Source organism: Anneissia japonica, unplaced genomic scaffold (genome assembly GCF_011630105.1).
Source record: "Anneissia japonica isolate Jap-2015-1 unplaced genomic scaffold, ASM1163010v1 scaffold640_len1575945_cov177, whole genome shotgun sequence".
NCBI lineage: Eukaryota > Metazoa > Echinodermata > Crinoidea > Comatulida > Comatulidae > Anneissia > Anneissia japonica.
Genome location: NW_022684376.1, coordinates 345,785 through 365,034, shown reverse-complemented (window position 1 = coordinate 365,034; position 19,250 = coordinate 345,785). Strand labels below are relative to the sequence as shown.

Genomic DNA, 19,250 nt, shown 5'->3' with positions numbered 1-19,250 from the left:
GGCGGGGCGGGGGGGGCTGGCCGCGCCCCACTCTCCTTTCGGAAAGTAAAAAAACAAAAACAAAAAATAAAGAAAAAGAAATAATTGATCGCCCAAAACGCCTTAGATCCTCAGATGTTATTTTCAGGCGTCTAGAAAACAAAATTTTTTGTGGGGGCATGTCTCCGGTCCCCTTGGGTAGTCTCGATCTTCCCCATTTTCGCCCATTCCCCCCCCCCCCCCCCCCCCCCCCCCCCCCCCCCCCGTCGGACATCTCTGGATCCGCCACTGGCATCATCATCATCACCATCAACATTATGATCACCATTATCATTTAATATCATCATCAACACCATCATCATAATTATGATCACCATCAATATCACCAATGTTACAGGTTTTTTTATATCACCATCATCATTATATCATTGTCAATGACCTACTATTATTACAGAACAAAATGAAATGAAAATGTATGTACAGTTTTTAAATATATCGCAGCTCTACTTTTAGTGGTAGGTTTTTAAATATTGAATTTCTTTTTACTTTACTTAGGTCACATTAGACGAGTTCATTGACTACTACAGCGGTGTGAGTGCTTCCATCGATGATGACAACTACTTTGCGCTGGTTATGAATAACGCCTGGAAACTTTAGATCTATTAGAAATTTCAGGGGATGTCATCTCAGCGGTCGTTCGATATACCATGTGTAATTGTTTGCGATTGATTAGTTAGCGATACACGTTATCATGTAAAATTAAATATTGCTTTGTTGTGATGTGGAAAATAATAATGGTCCTCGATAATTTAAACTTGTATGTGGACTGCAATTAAAGAATATTCTTAAGTATTTAGTAGCCTATATGACGTCATGATAACTTCAGGACTGGTAACATAATTTTAACCAAATTAAGAATCAGATTTTAATGTTTTCTGATTTCAATCATCACTAACTCATGCTTGGTGATAAAAACATTATTCACAGGGTTAAAGTAAAAGCGCTTATGGTACAAAGGTTAGACTCATAGCTTGTACATATACGTCCCGATCGTAGTTAATCTGTCATAGGCCTTTATTGAGCTATTATTCGTCCTTTCATGCATGCAATTCCGACCACTTTAGTATTTTATATCTACGACTCCTGGTATAATCCTACTTTTGGAGTCTTTAGAAAGTCGGCTTTACCCACCAGAACCAGAAAGAAATTTAAACATTCTCCCATATTAAAATAGTTTCCAAATAAACACTATCTGATATATTAATGATATTATAAATATTTTGGTCAATTTTGTGGTTATTATTATCCTCTTAATTTACTATTGCTGTAGTGTGTATATGTATTTCTTCAATAGTCGAGATACTGTATTGTGGATTCTTTGCATTGCAGTGGACTTTGATGATCGAATTTCATAGCTTTGTATTGTAGCATACGCTGAACTCTAATTTTATAGTTTTGTGTATTATACGCAAATTTTTTTGCATATTAGACAAATTTCAGTTTTGCAGTTACTCCAAAATCGGTGATTCTGTAGGCCTATCGACCCGACGCAAACACTCTAAGAACTCGGGGGTTTATTATATTTTTGTATCTCAAAAACTGTTAAGTTATTTTGGAATATTTGCAGTGGCAGATCCAGTGGTGGCGAAAGGGGAAGCTCACTCCCCACCCCCCATCTTTTTGGTAGCAGCTAAAAGAATTACTAACCAACCAACATGTCCACCCCATTGGACTATAGATCCTCGATTGCCACCAGTGGCAGATACAGGAATTCCAAATAGAGGGGTTCAGGGAGGGACTTTCACAGATGAGAGGTATAGACCACCTCAGCCCCACCATGGCTGGGGGCTAGCGTAAGAGAATTTATGATTGAGACACCTGTAGATGGCTGAAAATGACAAAGTTTATACTGTATAATTTTCCTTTTTCTCCATTAAAAAAATTAGTTCAAGAAATTTAAGGGCCCAGACCAGCTACCCACCCCCAACCCCCTTCAAACTTGAATCCACCACTAGCTGCTGGTGCCCCTGGCAAAAAATATCCTAATAAAAAACTCCTGGATCAGCCACCAATGTGCATATGTATATACAGCAAGTTAAAAAACATGATACAAAAATAAAGCAATGGAGAATTTGAACACAGCTGATGGTATGTTTAATCATAATCATGAGGCATATTTTTAAAAATGTTCACTTTTATATAGTCTTATATTTCATAATATAATAAACACCACTTTTTGTAGGTAAAATTGCACATTAATTATATAATGTTTCTGAAAAGAGCCTCTTGTACTTCAACACAAAAGTAATATATTGACTCGAATACATATTACATGTTCTTGGAAATTGTAGCACGAGAATTTGTGTGCTCTGTATATACTCCTTGGCCATTGAAAACAGAGCACCTTAAGTTAATCCAGGGTCACACTAGATTATTTTTATCCATAATCCTACTAGATATCTTTAACAAACTAATGTGATGAGCCCTCCATAGGCTAAGCCCCATAACCATACAGCTGCACCATACACATAAAGCAGGTTATTAATTTGCAAATAAATAAAATTATAAAACATCTTTCTAATGAGTTAAGTAAAATTTAAGTATTTTTTTTTGCATTATAAATTTATATTTAATAATAGTAAAATTAGTTCTAAAAATTTAGGCAGCATGATGTAAATAAAACATTATATAAATTAGAACACTTTAATAACTGAATATTTTTTTTTTATAAACAACTATTCAGTAATCCATTTCATCATATGGATAAAATCTTTCTTGTTGAACCAAAATTAAAATATACTAATCTTCCTTCATTCTACAGCATGATGTAATCAAATCAGAACAGAGTAAAAAATTAATATTTTATCATAATTACACCTGTACGCATTTGAGATCCATTTCATAGATGGATGGAGTCTTTTTGTTCAACTAAAAAATACTAGTCTTAATGTACACAAATGCAATCAGTTGAACAAGATTACTGATTGCGACTGAAATCTTTCTGTAAGATTACACTTGAAAATCGAGAAAGAAATCATAGTAAATTCCTTAATAATAATGAAAATAATTTAGATTGTTTTTTTCTTAGATTTTACAATACCCGTTTTTAAAATTACTTCAACCATGAGCATTATGAAAAAAGTATATTACAAAGAAAACAAAGAGATGACCAGAACCATTTAAGTGTGGTATAGATCCTTCTGATGGTTTATCCAGTCGCCAACCTTCTGCAGTGATGTTTTCTTCAGCATCAGAGCATTTACTGCATCAGTAATTTTCTGTTCATTTTGTTCTAAATACGAGTGAATGTCGTTCTCCATCGTGGCTAACTTCTCTGGCCGGTTTTCATCCAGGTCGAAGTCCTCCGAAAGAAAGGGGTTAAAACGGTAGTAGGTTTTCGGAGGTAAAAGATCATTCATGATTGTGTGGACAGCTATGGACGAAAGAACAAAATAATATTGAATCAATACCTATTTTGTTATTTTTCTGTCGTACGATCATCAGCCAACGAATCTGCTCTCGGATTGTCATTATAAACTATCCGCTGCGCGCATTGTGGTGCTGCGTTTCCCATAGATTCTTGCGCAGTGATTGCCCAGCTTTAGTTTATCTTAAAACATGCAAAATGAAACCCAAGGTCTCCTCCAATTAATGACTACTTTCGGGGCCGGGGTTTTCATGGTCTTTAGCAGCCAATGATGGTACCAGTGAGGCTTTGGGGGCATAAGACCACCACTATCAATGAATACTGCTGCTTTGAAAAATCAGTTTTACAATCTGGGAGTGGCATTTCAATCAATCAATCAATCAATCGTTCCATGTTTCTGGAGCCATTCCAAGCATCTTGAGGTGCGTTTTCTGAAATTTGGAACAAATCTATGGCATGGCCATCGTTAGAAGCTTTGGTCTATAGTTAGAAAAATAATTATCATAAAGATAAAAAATAAGCGTTACAATGAAGTGGTCTTTAATAGGAAATTGCCATTAATTGGAGGGCTCTCTAATTAGAGGGACACCAATTGCCAATTGCATAGTTTTAAAAACTCAATCTTAGAAAAAAAAAAACATTCTAGGATTTATTAAGTTTTATTGAGAATCTTCATCACTCACATTGTGTGTCAGTTGCACTCAACATTATCTTGACTAATTTTTCCTTCAGTGTGCTGAAACCTTGGTTAGCCTCTGCCCCTTGTGGATCCCATCTTCCTGTGCCAAGCGAGATCACACACTGTATCGGTGTATTCGGCCAAAGAAGCTTGCATTCATGTATTGCCAGAGCACTAGGATTGTTTGTCAGGACACCACCATCCTGTATTTAATAAGATTCAAATCAAATAAATATAACAGATATAGTAAAATATAGGAATATGTTTAACAAAATGCTGTATTTAATAAGAATCAGTATAGAGCATATCCAGTAGAATATAGGAATAAATTTCACCCAATACTTTATCTAAAAACGAATCAAATAAATACAGGTCAGAAAATACAGGAATATATTAACACAATTTTATACGAGTGTCTTTTTTCACATGATTCCTTCAGGTGAGAGAAGGTAGACAGGGTATCGTGTCACTCAAAGCGATGTTGTGGTGTCTCTATTCGCCCTTGAGTAGTCTGAAATTATGGCAGTTATGATGATGTGGTTGATTGTTTGCTGCCCTGCAAACACATTTGAACCTGCAGTTGAAGGTTTGTTGTCTGCCATATTTACATAGATTTGAGCTGGCAGCTCCAAACCCTAGAGTAAATGAGGCACAGTAGTACAGGCCCAGTTTAGATCTGAGATGGTTTAGCTAAACTTAAGCCTCAAAAGTGAGATTCTAGCATGAGGGCCTGACAGTCTCTGTCCAGTATTGGTTCATTATTTATGATGGGGAAGAGGGGTCTGAAGTGGTGATTTGTATACAAGTGAGTCACCAACATATAAACTCTGCACACATGATGCAGTCATATACACACATAACGTACATAAACATCACTTGTACATAAGTAGACAAGCTGGTAGGCAAAACTGCCTTTAAATGTGTATTACCTTTAATATCATAAAAGTAGTTTTAGAATATTTACCTGGAAAATGTAATCGTCAAGTTTGTGCTCCTCAAAGTAACCAGGGGCTGCCGACGAGGCCCTGAGAGCTTGCCAGCAGGGGTAAGACGAGCTTCCCATGTACCGGGATGTCACACCAGCCGGCAGGTTGTAATTACGGAAGAGGTAATCTTTTAGAGCACCTTGGTTTATCAACGTTGCTACAGTTGCAACCTATTTGTGAAAAAAACATATAAGAATAATATGTTAGACTTATATAGCATTTCCTGCCAACAAAGCCTGTAAGTGCTTCACATTTTTACGCCGGTCATTGGATCAAGCACATTAGATGCAGCAGACGACACTCCAGAAAGGTCTATTGACTGAATAGTTTTCCATGACAAATATCTGATTTGTACATATATCACATCCATATATGGGCATGATGATGTCACATCACATCCATATATTGGAATGATGATGTCACATCACATCCATATATTGGAATGATGATGTCACATCACATCCATATATTGGAATGATGATGTCACATCACATCCATATATGGGAATGATGATGTTACATCACATCCATATATGGGCATGATGATGTCACATTACAATCATATATAAATGGGCAAGATGATGTCATATCACATCCATATAGGGACACATCACAGGTACTGGTCACATGAATCCTGATATACTAAGCTCAAAACTGGTCAGTTCTACCACTGGTTTCACAGGTTCAGAAGGAATCATTGTATATAAAACTATGATAAGTTGACAAAGCTTTTGATCAGAAAGTTCAACTAACCTTGGGACACGTTGGATCTTTACCAAATTCTATCATTCTCTCCGAGGCCATTGGATACGTTCTAAAAAAAGAAAAGTTGATGTTAATCCGTATGCTGTCAAAAAAAACACTAAATTCAACTAATTAGTTTTAAATAAATATTTATTTTTCTGTCTGAAAATGGCATTATAAAATAAAATACATCCACTGCGAAATGCAGAAAACGGAGTACTATGTATATTTTCTGTACTCATCTCTTTTAATTACAGAGCTTAAGACAGTAACACCTTTATATTTTTCTCACTCACTTTAGAATTTTAGTCCAACCTTCTGTGTCATAAAATGCATGGTTGAGGAAAAGTTTTCCAGTGCCAATTAGTGAATTTCGTTTAAAAACTTCCAGCGATTGTTGTTTATAGATCTCCGAACATTCAGCCAAGGTTGACTTGCCAAAGGTCAGCAAGAACGCTAGCACACCACCCGAGCTGACACCCATGACATAGTCAAACATGTCCCGGATCCTGCAATTTGTGCGACGTTCAAACTCACGTAAAACCACAATTGGAATTACTCCTCTGGGAGAGAGAAAAAAAAATACTCAAATTACTTTTAGAAATTGGGTAAAAGCTACAGAACTTTTCTGGCACCCTGAGGTCATTCTTGAGATTGGTATCACAAATGATATAAATTATAAATTGTGAAAGGAATTTTCAAAGGTTAGTCTGTATACTATACATTTGTTTTTGGAACAACCAATATATCCATCCTCATTATTCAAATGCTTTCTTTTAATTTTCACATATTTGTTCACAAAACTTTTTATTCATTTGTCTGCATCACACAAAATTCACTTTGCAGGAAGGAACAAAATTCAAGTTGCAATGCAAGTAATCACAGTTAGTTGGGTTTGCGCAAACATGATTGTGGTTATTTCAGTAGCTTTCAATGTGAAAGTATAGGAGATTAAGATGATACATATCTTGAAACTTTACGATAAAGAATAGGCCATTGAAATTGTGTAAGATTTCATTGCGCTGTTTTGAAAAACAATGGAAGACTGTCTTGCCTAGTTTTGACTCTGCACAAAGATATCAATTTGCTTAGTTTCAAAACTGCACAAATCTGACAAATTGCTCATCAATATTAAAATGCATTCATACCGTGCACCGCCTCCGTCGATACTCAGAACTCGAAGACCTCGAGCCTTGACTGGTGCCACATAGCCTAACAACACTAAGCACATGTGCACGTGCTCTGCAAGTGCCTTGTCCCAAGTTTTTTGCATCTTTAATAATGAAGGTATTACTTTTTCCTGTAAAAGCCAAAACAAAAAGTTTATGGGGCTGTTTATTGTACTCATAGGCTGCATTTAGTGTGTCTCAATTTCTGTAAAATACAATAATGAAATATATGAACATAAAAACAAATTCCAATTTTTTGGCGCACAAAATACACTTTGAAATTTTAGCTATAGAACAGACAGATAATTATTTCAATAATAATATCAATAGTAAAAAAAATACCCACTTTAACTGCAATTCCACGTGAATCTGGGTACTGTAAAACGTGTTCAGCAAGTCGTTCCACTCTCAACAATTTCATAGCGGTTGTTTCAGCCAAGCGAACACCCATTGCAAGTGCCTTGGTGCGATTGTCTATGCTTGCTTTTGAGATCGTCTGTACAAACAAAAAGGAATTAAAGTATCATGAAGGAATGACTACTTCATCATCAATCAATCAAACAGGATTATCGTTATCATAATAATGACGTCAATAAGATAGGATAGGATATAGGATATTTCGGAAGCGCCTTCCACAATAAAATCGTCTCAAGGTGCTGACAGTATACTCAACTCAAAGTCAGATTAAAGAAAAATAAAATTAATATAAATCAATATCAATATTATCATAATTATTTCATTACTATCATTATTAATTTATCTACAAAAGGAATTCAGAATCAGTGTTCAGTATTATTTAAATATTAGATATCTTAATTTAATAAAAATCACAAGTTAATACTGTAGTTAGCATTTTTAATTTTCCAAATGACGAGCCATGATTGGATGAAACTAAAGTATCAATCAGCCAATCATGCGACTCAATCAACCATTCTAGACTTTACCTGTGATTTTAGTATGTTCTGGTTTTTTTGTTCAGTGTTTTCTAGTTGTTTCACTGTTCTCGCTGTCTGCTCAAGGTGTTTCTTCATCTTCGATGCAGTACCTTTCTCAGTTGAATTGGCTGTCCTATTTGAAGTGCTAACAACATTAACAGCAGAACCTGCCATCTCACCCATTTTCAACAGCGTGTCCTCTAATGTGTATATCTCCCCCTGTGGCGATGGAAGGTCCATGTTACGCTCAAACGCAGATTTCGTTTTTTTCTTGTTTCCTCCTTTTAATCTCTGGAGGGTTGACAACTGGTCAATCTTCGGAATACTTGAGATCTTATCCTTAATACTGGTGAAAGTTTCTTGCAAATCCAGCGTCATGCTGTCGGTCTTGCTTGCAGCTTTTTTCAAAGTATTTTCAGTAAATGAGGTAGCATTTTTATACGAGGATGTTGATTTAAGATCACTGAGTGAAGGTAGAGACATCATCTTTCTCATCTTCTGCGTGTTTACATTGTCTACAGTCTTTTCATTGACAATTACATTATCTTCTTCTGAATTTGACATATTATCCTGTATGCCAATGTTATTATAACTAGCTGTATTATTATTCTCAAGTGGATTATTTTCTTCTATTAAATGTGTTGATGAGTCTTCAGACGAGACAATTGAGTTGAAATGTTCAGATTTGAAATCAGTTTCGTTTGAAGTCAGTTCCTTATGATGAGCATCTGCTTCCTCTGGTTTACACTGCCCTCTCTTGTCAGCATAATTCCCATCTGGTTTCGACTGAAATATTGTAGCCGGACGAAAACTAACAGTGGATTTACTGACTGTCTCTTTAATAGAGTTCATCATCGCATTTGACTTTTGCTTCATCTCCGAGTATCGCTGCTCAATTCCAGTGTTTATTTTGTTCAGAACTTCAACAGTTCCATTTCGAGACAACCGAAAAACATCATTTGTTTTTAATGAATTATTCTCACTGTGTTTTCCTCCATGATTTGAAGAGCTACCTCTCTTTGGAATTGAATTCAGACTGATTGATTGTAGATGTTGTACATTAGTATCACAGATACTGTAAATATTGAATTTACTTTTCCCAGGTGATCCCTGTATTACTTGTATCCTCCTAAAATGTTTTCTGACTGTAAACTGTCTATTGCTGTACATTTTTGGTCTTGAGATTCTATTTTCAACACTTCTGTAGAACAACCTTGTCTTAAATGACAATAACATGCCATGCTGGTGATTCACTGCCATTGTCCTGTAAAAGAGAAACAAATAGAATTTAATATTTTAATTTTCAATTGGCCTATATATTATATTGACATTTTTGCAGTTTCTGAAGGCGGGAGAGATACTTTTTGTGATACTATAAATGCGAATTGAAGAAGTCACGCCTAGCTAGCTAGACATTAAAAGTAAACAAACAAGATCTTGGAATGTCTCAATAAAGTCAAGAAATTCTTCGATGCTTTGTTTTTGTATGTTATGATGATAAGCTCTCTCTGTTTTAATATTGTTAATCGGCCAATTTAATTAACCATGCTTTTTTTTTTCTTTTTTTTACTTTTGCCTTAGTTAGGCCTGAAATATCATCGAAGCCTAGTTAGCTACTATAATAGGCTAGAGCCTACACATTACTTCATATTCTATCCTTCCTATCTAACCTAGGCCTAGGCTAGCCCACCCTAGACTAGGAATAGGGTAGCCTCTCTAGGCTAGGCCTACGCCCCTAACCTAAAAGCTCGGCCTAGCTAGCCTAGGCCTAGTCCTACTCTTCTTTAGGCCCAGGCCTACCCTAAACTAAATCAAGTAAAAATAAATTTACTAAAACATACATCATTTATTAAATATACCAATAATTATAACGGACAGGCGATTTTGTTCTTGATCAGCCGTTCAGGTCTGTTCATTTATTTTTCCCAAGAAGTTCATCGTTGTCGTCGTATCGTATGATCTTGTTTTTAATTTTATTTGTTTATATTTTGGAAGGCGTGACTCATTTGCTTGTTGTGATTGGTCAGTGTCTATCCTTCTTTTTAATTGTAAATTTTATTGGAAAATTTGAATTTTTAACAGATATATTTTTATGTAATTTGATAAAATAAATAGACTTTGTACATACCTATATTATTATAAATAGCTTCATAGTAATTATATGTATAATACCTTTAAATAAATTATTATACAATAAAAATTTGAAGGCAACGTGACACTGATGAATTAAAAATAGAGTGACTCATTCACCTGCTGAACCACCGAAGAACACGTGTAAATAATTACAATCTTGTTTACGTTTCAATGTTTTGCTTACTTTGTTTTGTTCATGTTATTGTCACATTCCGTTATTTAAAATTCTGCTAGTTTAACTTAAAAGGAAGCCTAGGTGTAAACACCTGCATTAGCACCTAGGACTAGGCCTAACTAAACCAGGCCTAGGGCCTAGCTAGCCTAGGCTAGGAGGCTGATCAGTCCTACTAGTAACTACTAGCCAAGAGTCTGGGCCCTAGGCCTTTTTAGGCAATCTAACGGCGGCTCTATATAGGGGCCTAGAGAGGCCACCGCGCGATGGGAACATAAACACATTTTGCAAAGATGTTTCAGAACATTACAATACTGTATCTGTAAACATGATGTACAATAATACAAGAATCAACTTGGCTTGTCAACATGAAAAATTAATATTTTGAGGTAAATAGCTCAGCAGAAAATTAACCAAAACAACACAGTTCCCGCAGATATGTTTTTAGCCAATTAATTTAATACAGTACTGTATAATATTGTATTTTTTATGTTTTAACTAAATTTAGGGACTTATTAGTTTTGAAAAAAGTTTAAATACATATTCCTTGCCTTTTTTAACAGATGCATTAATACACTTAAACAAATTTAACTAATTTTTGTAGTAAAAAGTATGGAAAATCAGTTAAATGCCAAGTGTTTTATTCAGAGTTATAAAATTTGAACCTTATTATTATATTTATAAACAATTCTGAGGATTCTTTTCCTTAGATTTTGCGCACATATTTTTCAATAAGCAGAGAAGAGGCGCACACCTAACATTTTGGGATTCTAATCCACACTGGACCACATGTAGTAGCGGATCCAGGAAATCGAGATAGAGGGGGCCCAGGGAGGAACTTACACAGAGGCAGCCAGTGGCATATCTAGGGGTTGTGCTGATTCACATGCCTCTAAAAAATGCTTGACCCCCAGTTTCCCCCAACATTTAAGAATGTCCGAAGCAAAAAAATCACTCAAATAGTTAAAAATGACCATATTTTGCGATTCAACCCTTGAAATGAAACTACACGTATGTGGAACTGTTTCAAATATTAAAAGAGTGCAGTAGATTTTAGTACTGGCTTAAAATCAATAAACACGATCGTTTAGTGCAATAATTGTCCAATTTATGGTTTTGCCTTTGGATTTCAAGAAATTTACATTACATAGTCCTATCTGATAGGGTGGTATGACAATGCATGCAATTGTAGTTCTATCATTTATCATCTATATGTCATCAGAAAATTCTGGCTATAAACATTTATTTTTTATTAGTAATCAAGTATCTACTCTTGTGTGGTAGAATATTAAACATATTTCCCACCATGCATTTCTGTTAAAAATAATAAATTTATTTTTATGTAGTGTGTAATACATAAAGACTCTATGTACTTCACATCATGAAAAAGAAAATCCAGAGTAAAACCAAAACAAGATTGAAAAGTTTGGTAATAAGCCACCTCACACTCGAACCCAAAATTATGACACTTGTTTCATTGTCTGGTAGTACTATTAGTAATTTTTGTTCTTCCACAGAGTCCTAAGATTTTTATGGCAGCCAATCTTTTTGCAGTTTTAACCATGGATGGTTGAAGCACCATGTTAACACCAGCATTTGAGATTACCCAGGATGCAGTTAGCATTACAGTAGTGGTCAAGGCGAGATTTGCCAAAGTGTCTGATGCCGAGATTTATGTAGATGGTAGTGTTTTCAAGTTCTACTCAAAGCCGTACTTCTTAAGGTAAATAATTACACATTAATACATAATAGACCTACATCAGCCCACCATGGTTGAGGCTGAGGTAAGAAAATTTGCGATTAAGGAACCTCTAGATGGCTGGAAATGGCACTTAATTTTGAATATATTTTTCCTTTCTCCATTTTATTTATAATTTTAAAAAATTTAGAGGGGTGGGGGGCTGGGCCGACTCTCTGCTCCCCCCCCCCTTGATTCTGCCAATGTTTAGTACCTACCTTTCTTATACTCTTGGGTAGAGATAGATGATGTTATTGAAAGGCCTCCTTGCTCCACAAAATGTTTATTTATATAAAAGCATATATTATATAGTATAATTGGTAACTACCATAAATTATTAAACTGGTGTCTTGCTTGATCTTTTGCCGTCGTGCGGCTCACTTGTTTTGTTATACTGTATGCAGATTTTCAAATTCTCCCCTTAGATCAAAAGCGCATATGGCCATATCCAACAAACCACCAGTTCTCCCATCAAATACTGTATACTCCAACAGGTGAAGAATCACAACATAAGATTGCATACCACGTGGGCGTGAAACAAGAAACTTATCCATTCACATAGGCCTAACATAGTTTTACCTTTAACCAAATTATTTACTCTCCTCCATTTCTCTATATCTTCCATTCCATTTCTGCAGCATCCTGCTCAACATGATCAATGTGTAAAAAATCATTTTGTGAAGCTGTGGCATAATTGAATCATAATAAGCTTTTCATCATCTTACGTTCCATCATATAATTGTTAAGTGTACGTTTTTGAATATGAAATAATAAATGGATAAATCTATATCTGACAGATTAAATCTTCCCGGAGCATTGGTTGAGGATGGTAATGAATCTGCCAAGTACAATGCGGATGAAGGTATGATCATTGTGTTTTTCTTATAACTGTGGTAAGTAACAGTATTTTATTTCTGTCAAAGCTTTTGTAATGGTAATGGTAATATATTTGTAGTGCGCCTTCCACAAACTAATTGTCTCAAGGTGTTGACAGTATTCAGACCAGGAATCATGCCTTTGTTGTTATTATGTAGGCTTAACCCTTGGGAGTATGTTTTGACCTGTTAGTTAGGTAGCATTAATCTACCGTAAATCAGGGGTGGGCTTAAAAATCTGTCGGAGGGCCAAAGTGAATTTTTAATTTCACACAAAACTTTGTATGCCTTGATGATCAAGAGTGCAAAGATCTTTTGTCACTTTATTTTTTAATGATTTAATGAAACATGATGATAACCATAAAGTTTTATCGAAATAAAACATTGCTTTAATTAATATTTTGTTTGTTCTTACTTTTAGGATCATTCACCATCACCATTCCAAAGGAAACAAAAGGGGAATATTTTGAAGGTTTGGACATGTTGACAAAGCTTCTTGCACCCAGTGGACAAACACATACTGAAGGGGCTTGTATTGAGGTTACAGGTAGGCTACTCTATTGAAGTAATCCTAAATTTAAAAAAAAAAAAAAAAATTTGCAGTATTGGAATGTATGTAGTATAAATATCTCACCACTGAATAGGTTGCTCAGTTGGAAAAAAATTAAGAAGAAAATTAATGATTTTGCACATATATTATTATTTATTTAGTCATTGTGTATGTTTTAAATAGGCAGTGTATAGTTATTTAACAAAGTAATTTTTTTAATGTGTGATTTTTATATGGATTACAAACATCATTTTGGAAACACAGCATTTTTATATATTGTAAATTAAAGCAATTCTAAAGAAATTGATACAAACCATCGTTGGTCAACCAAACCAAAGATATGCCAAACAATGAACTTAATAACCACTTCTCCAAGTGGCAATATTTTCACATATACAACAGGGGTGTATCCAGAATTTTTTTCTGGGTGGGTCATGATCATAATTTTTTTGACCTTTTCATAATGATATAACAGCAAGATGTGATTAAAATGTCAATACAATTTGCTTAAAGCGGATGGCAGGCTCAGTTTCAGAATTGCTGGAATTGAGATAGATTACGTCAACACAATTGGCAAGGTCTTTGGATTCATTGCTGGTACCTCATCAATGCTTTTTTATTTATGTCATTGTGAAAAGGCAATAAGAAAAAAATGTCTTTGGAAAAAATGTAAACCTTTGAAAATTGGGGGGGGGGGGTCGTACAACCTTCCTGATCCCCTTGCATACACCAATGTACAAACATATACATAAAGGGCTCTACAAGTCTCATTATTTTATTTTATTTTTTTATTTATTTAAGCATTCAACACATGCACCAAGGATTGTCAATAGTGAATATATCACTGTCCTACTTGTAGGTGATAATCCCTTGCACAAGACAAACATACACACACAATACTTTACACAAACTAAATCTCAATATAAGGTTCTGGGAGTGGAGTTGTTTTTGGTTGTGAGAAAAAATCCTGCAAAACTGACAGGAATTGAACCCAGGACCCTGGGATTGGAAAGCAAGCATCTTAACCTTCAAGATATTTATCTTCATTCCACGTTCTTCTTAGATTTTTGGCACTGTCTCATTACATGCTTATCGGTGAACATCATGGTTTGGCATTCAAATTTCCCTTGAATTACTGTATTACATTTTATAATTGTTTTTATAAGGTTCTTCAGAGTGTTCTGTACAAGCCGGCTCTGGTCACATGTTTGAAGATGATACCTTAGATGATGGTGATGAGGAGGAGATTGATTGGCAGGTGGTGCAAGCCCCTTATTTGGATGATGAAACAGTAACTCTCGGCAATGCTTGCTATGGCTTTGCTAACAAAAAGAGTGGTGTGTTTCGAAGATTGCAAGTGAGTTAAAATGAAAAGTTCACCATACTTTTTTTTTTTTTTGGCATTCAACGAAAATTAAGGTGTACTATAAATTACCCACTTTTTACCGCTACCAATTCACTTATCTTCTAAGATTTCTATATTGCTGTTAAGTTACATGTTAATAGCATTCTATGTGTTTTTTATTTCAATTTTAGGAAGAACTGTGTGGTATTGTTGATGTGAAGGACCCTGATAACACAACACCTGCAGTCAGGAAGAAGGGAAGAATAGAGGATGAAGATGAAAAATTTGATGAAGATCATTATCTGTAAGCGACAATACAATTAGTTTCCTACGATAATTAGATCCAGAGATACCTCAAGCATTTTAGATTTAGATTTATGGAAACTTGGTGTTAAGACTTTATATTGCCTGTATGTGCTTTACATACCAAAAAGGAAAAGGATGAAAATCCCATATGAAAAGAAAGTGGATTTAAAGAAAGAGAAGGAAAAAGAAAATGGAAAGATATATTAAAGGGAAAATATGTTGAAATGTCTAAAGAATTAAGGGGGAAATATGTTGAAATAAAATGTTTAGAGAATTTGTTCTTGCATTTAGAAATTTTTATTTTTGAAATCATTTTGCAGGGCTGATTTGTATGAAGATGAGATTGTTCAGAGTTTACTAGCCTACAAGCCACCGTGGGCAAGCGAGTACACAAAGCTGAGGAAGAAACAAGTTAATGAAGTGAAAGAAGATGAACAGACACCATTTGATGAAGAAAATATTGGTAAGTCTGAATGTAGTATAAATGGCTGTGTACCTTACTTGAAGCCCTATTGCTTAGATTCAAATCTGATATTGTGTTGCTAAATGGGTTTTTTTTGTATATTAGTGCGTGTGTGTGTGTGTATGGGTATATTGTTTGTGTCTTTTGTTAATTTTGTTATTACTTAGAGCACGCTTGCTACAAAGTGCCAGTTGATATCACCTGATGTCACTTTTTGAGCATTGTCCTCTATATTTACCTCGGTCTACTTTAACATTCTATTTCCAAACATTATTTAAGCTTTTTGCATAACCCATTGCAATTCTATATTATGATGATTGTATCTTTCTTTGAAAGAAATAAATCTTTGATTGATTGATTGATTGATTGCCTGATGGGATAATACTTACAATTTTTTAATACAAGGAATAAAATCATTTACCACACTCAATTGGCAAAAAAGAGAATAATAATTACTTATTTAGTTGTTGCATCTTGGCGGCCTGTAAGTTTATGTATTGGTTTTGTTTCACTTTATTTCTCTTACAATGTTTTTAAGCACTTGGATTTTACTTTTAATGATGAATTGTGGGTGCTTATCGACACTGCAGGACATATCTAGTATTGTTCCTAAACCCCCATGGTCAGTGACATAGTGCAAGAAATGAATTTTTTTGCCAACAGAGGTGTGTACATCAACTTGACTAAATCATTAAAATTCTCTGTTTTGTTTTTCAGTCACTTTTTCTGAGGAGGAGAAGGAGCAGATGAGACAACTGCCTCGAAAAGAGATTCTTCATGAAAAAGAAAGTGACACCATAGCTTTACTCTCATTGGTTGATATAATATTTGCATATGCTTATAACCATAGGACAACGGAGGGTGAAAATACAGTAAGCATTGATATTTAATCTGATTACTTTAAATTTTTTACAAAACATTAATTGATTCGACCGTGCTGATAATTATTAATCATTCAACTTCAGGTGGAATCGGCATGGACAGTCTGCAAGCTAAGTTCGTCACTAAGTTGGCTGGATTCATTCAGCTCGCTTCAAGAAGTGTTGGAAGCTAACTATCGTAGAAGTATCACTTACCCCCTCTACCGACACTGGAAGCTTAGCAATAAAGTTTTAATAGATGTAAAGAAGATATTTTGCTTAGGTAAAAACTGTATTTTCTTCTTTGATTAAAAAAAAAATAAAATAAAAATACTGGTAGGACTTTATAGACTAACTTCAATTGTTTAATACACAAGCTATTGCCAGTAGTCGATGCTGGCTTTATTAGGTGACAACATCTGATGAAGCCATCGTAGACTGCTGGCACAAGTACACATCTACCAGACTAACATAGCTGTATCTACTATTTAAAAAGTAATAGACAATTTTTTTTTTTTTTAATATTTATTACTTTTCATTTCCATATTACAAAGTATATCATTGAGAGTAAAGCTGGGTCCTCGGGCGAAGCGATTCTTTGGAGAGCGCAATGTCACGACGCGCGTGCAACATATCGATCCTAATGAGGATCCGTTCATACTGCCACTGACAATCAGCAGACGGAATTGCGTCGTCTAGCGCTCACAGGGATGACAGTCGCACGACACTGCGAGTGCTTGGTTTAACAAAAAAAAAATGTACAGGATACACAGGTCAAATAACAATTACACCATCAAATATCATTCACAAAAACAAATAGCACAACTATAATAATTATTACTTATTTGCACATGGAAAGCTCGGGTAACTCTATATTTAATAATAATATGTTAGACTTATATAGCGCTTAATGCTAACAAGGCCTCTAAGCGCTTCACAATATTACCCCTGGTCACTGAATCAAGCACATAATGGAACACATACTCCGCTCCCTGGATAGAATTCCATAATGTTGCAGCTGTAATCAGCGCATATTGTGTTTGAGCCTCCCAGGTACCCAATTGTACTTCTGGGTGGAGAGAGACAACCGTAGAAAAAGTGCCTTGCCTAGGGACACAAGGGAAATGCACAGCGAGGGATTGAACCTCCGACCTTGCGGTTAAGAACAGAACCGCAACCGCTGCGCCTGACTGCTCTGTAATCTCAATATCTTATTTCTATAGAGGTCCCTCCCTCTATATGATGTTTTCATAAGGTTGTTTGTTTACATAATGTTGTTGTTTATGATAGGTCGAAGACGTCTATTGAAATGTTTACTTGAGATCCACCGTCTGTTGTCACATGACGACCCAAGATACATTCTTAATGAGCTGTACATCACCGAGTACTGCCTGTGGATCCAATCTGTTAGTCAACGGAGGTTGAATTCAATAGCTAAAGCTCTTAAAAAGGTAAGGACGATTAGCATTTGATTCAGAAGTTTTATGATGTATTAAGTTCTTCTACACAAGTGTTACACTGGTGTAGACCTCAAGACAAGCCAAACAATTCACTCCTCCAGGTGTGGCACCAGTGGGGGCAGGACCCCTGTCGAGGAGAAAAACTACAATTCGTCGGGGAGAAAAAAATTTATATGTATTTCCTACATATTAGTAGACTACAAAATTGATTAAACAAGCCTTTGAAATCCATAAATTGTTATATTTTTCGGGGGCGTCACCCCCTGGAACACTGTCGGGCAAATAGTGGCGCCAACACTGCACTCCTCGCAAATCGTGTTTCAGAGATAAGGGCCAAAATATGTTGGAAGGTTAAAATTTGTGAAATCTATTTTAATGCACTAAACCATCATTTATATATCATGCTATGTTGTTGTTACCCCTATTTTCAACAATAAGACGTCATTTTTTAAGGATTTGGTGATGGTGTCTGCCTGAGAAATCCCTAAAAAGGCATCAAATACTATTCTTTTAACAGCTGTACGTTTAAACTTCTGTAACCTCACAATGAAATGTCAGACTTAAATGATCCTTTGACCATTTTATAACTTTCATTTTACTTTGAACACTGATTCAATAACTAAAATTTATGAAAAAGATGCATTGTAATTACAATTTTAATATGATTTTTAGTTTTTAAGTTTTCTATTTGATTTTTATTGTTGATAACAGTGATAACTATTGGTCCCACTTAGGTTAAAGTAAACAAAGAGGATGTTGGCTTGGACCTGGTGGAATTGGAACAAGCAGCTGAGATGGTTATGAATGAAGAACAAGAGGGCAGCAGTTGTGACACAGAAATACAACAATATGGCTACCCAGAAGCTCTTTACACCCACGCTACCCCCTCTTCTGTAGATGAATCAGTGATTAGAACAGCCGAGAATGAAATGGAGAGGTCAAAGCAACTTGTTACTGAAATAGCTGGGGAGATGATGGTGGAAAACATAGCAAGTTATCAAATGGATGAATGTAAAAATCCTCACTCAGAAGGAACCCCAAGTGGCATATTAGACAGTGAATCAAACACAGATGCACTATTAACTGGATTGCTGGAAGATGGATGCCATATTGCAGCTAATAGTACATCTGAAGTAATTGAGGAGGGGGAAAGGACAGTTGATATAACAGCTCAAGTTGTTGAGCCGTTGTCTGCTTTAACCTTAGTATCTGATGATACACACATTGGACAATTAGACTCCAAAGAGACAGGAGGCTCAAATCTTGCTCTAATGGAATGGATAGGAAAACCTCCTGTTAAAAAGATAGAGATGTTTGATTCAAGCTAAGGATGAGTGTCTCACCCCTAGTCAATCATGATGATTCCAACTTTTGTTTCCTAATTCAAGATTGGTGGTCAGGGGCATATCTGGTTCCCCCCCCCCCCAACT

The 19,250-nt window shown here is 35.4% G+C and overlaps 3 protein-coding genes across 6 annotated transcripts in view; 2 read left to right on the top strand and 1 right to left on the bottom strand.

Annotated features, from left to right (window-relative positions):
• Positions 1 to 1,255, top strand: part of LOC117105365 (calcyphosin-like protein) — a 10,953-nt gene extending 9,698 nt beyond the window's left edge. For all 3 annotated transcript variants that reach the window (XM_033246510.1, XM_033246503.1, XM_033246497.1), the window contains one exon: positions 535 to 1,255. In XM_033246510.1, coding sequence (XP_033102401.1) covers positions 535 to 636 — 102 coding nt within the window. In that variant the 3' untranslated portion in view covers positions 637 to 1,255. The remainder of the gene's footprint in view (positions 1 to 534) is intronic.
• An 855-nt stretch (positions 1,256 to 2,110) lies between these two features.
• On the bottom strand, positions 2,111 to 9,893 carry LOC117105347 (calcium-independent phospholipase A2-gamma-like). The gene is made up of 9 exons (XM_033246473.1): positions 9,760 to 9,893; positions 7,928 to 9,182; positions 7,330 to 7,479; positions 6,963 to 7,114; positions 6,111 to 6,377; positions 5,824 to 5,884; positions 5,050 to 5,241; positions 4,090 to 4,288; positions 2,111 to 3,412 (listed from the first exon to the last, which is right to left on the bottom strand). The coding sequence occupies exons 1-9, from the start codon at positions 9,762 to 9,764 to the stop codon at positions 3,159 to 3,161; spliced, it is 2,535 nt and encodes an 844-aa protein (XP_033102364.1). The 5' UTR covers positions 9,765 to 9,893; the 3' UTR covers positions 2,111 to 3,158.
• Positions 9,894 to 10,145: 252 nt separating this feature from the next.
• On the top strand, positions 10,146 to 19,246 carry LOC117105330 (protein SHQ1 homolog; the record flags this gene model as incomplete). 2 transcript variants are annotated; one of them, XM_033246454.1, is given in 11 exon segments in its annotated part: positions 10,146 to 10,192; positions 11,741 to 11,946; positions 12,759 to 12,823; positions 13,258 to 13,383; positions 14,553 to 14,743; positions 14,923 to 15,035; positions 15,358 to 15,500; positions 16,218 to 16,372; positions 16,466 to 16,643; positions 17,651 to 17,811; positions 18,555 to 19,246. In XM_033246454.1, coding segments are annotated over 10 exon segments (1,869 nt in total). In that variant the 5' UTR covers positions 10,146 to 10,192; positions 11,741 to 11,803.
• Between the last annotated feature and the right edge of the window lie 4 nt (positions 19,247 to 19,250).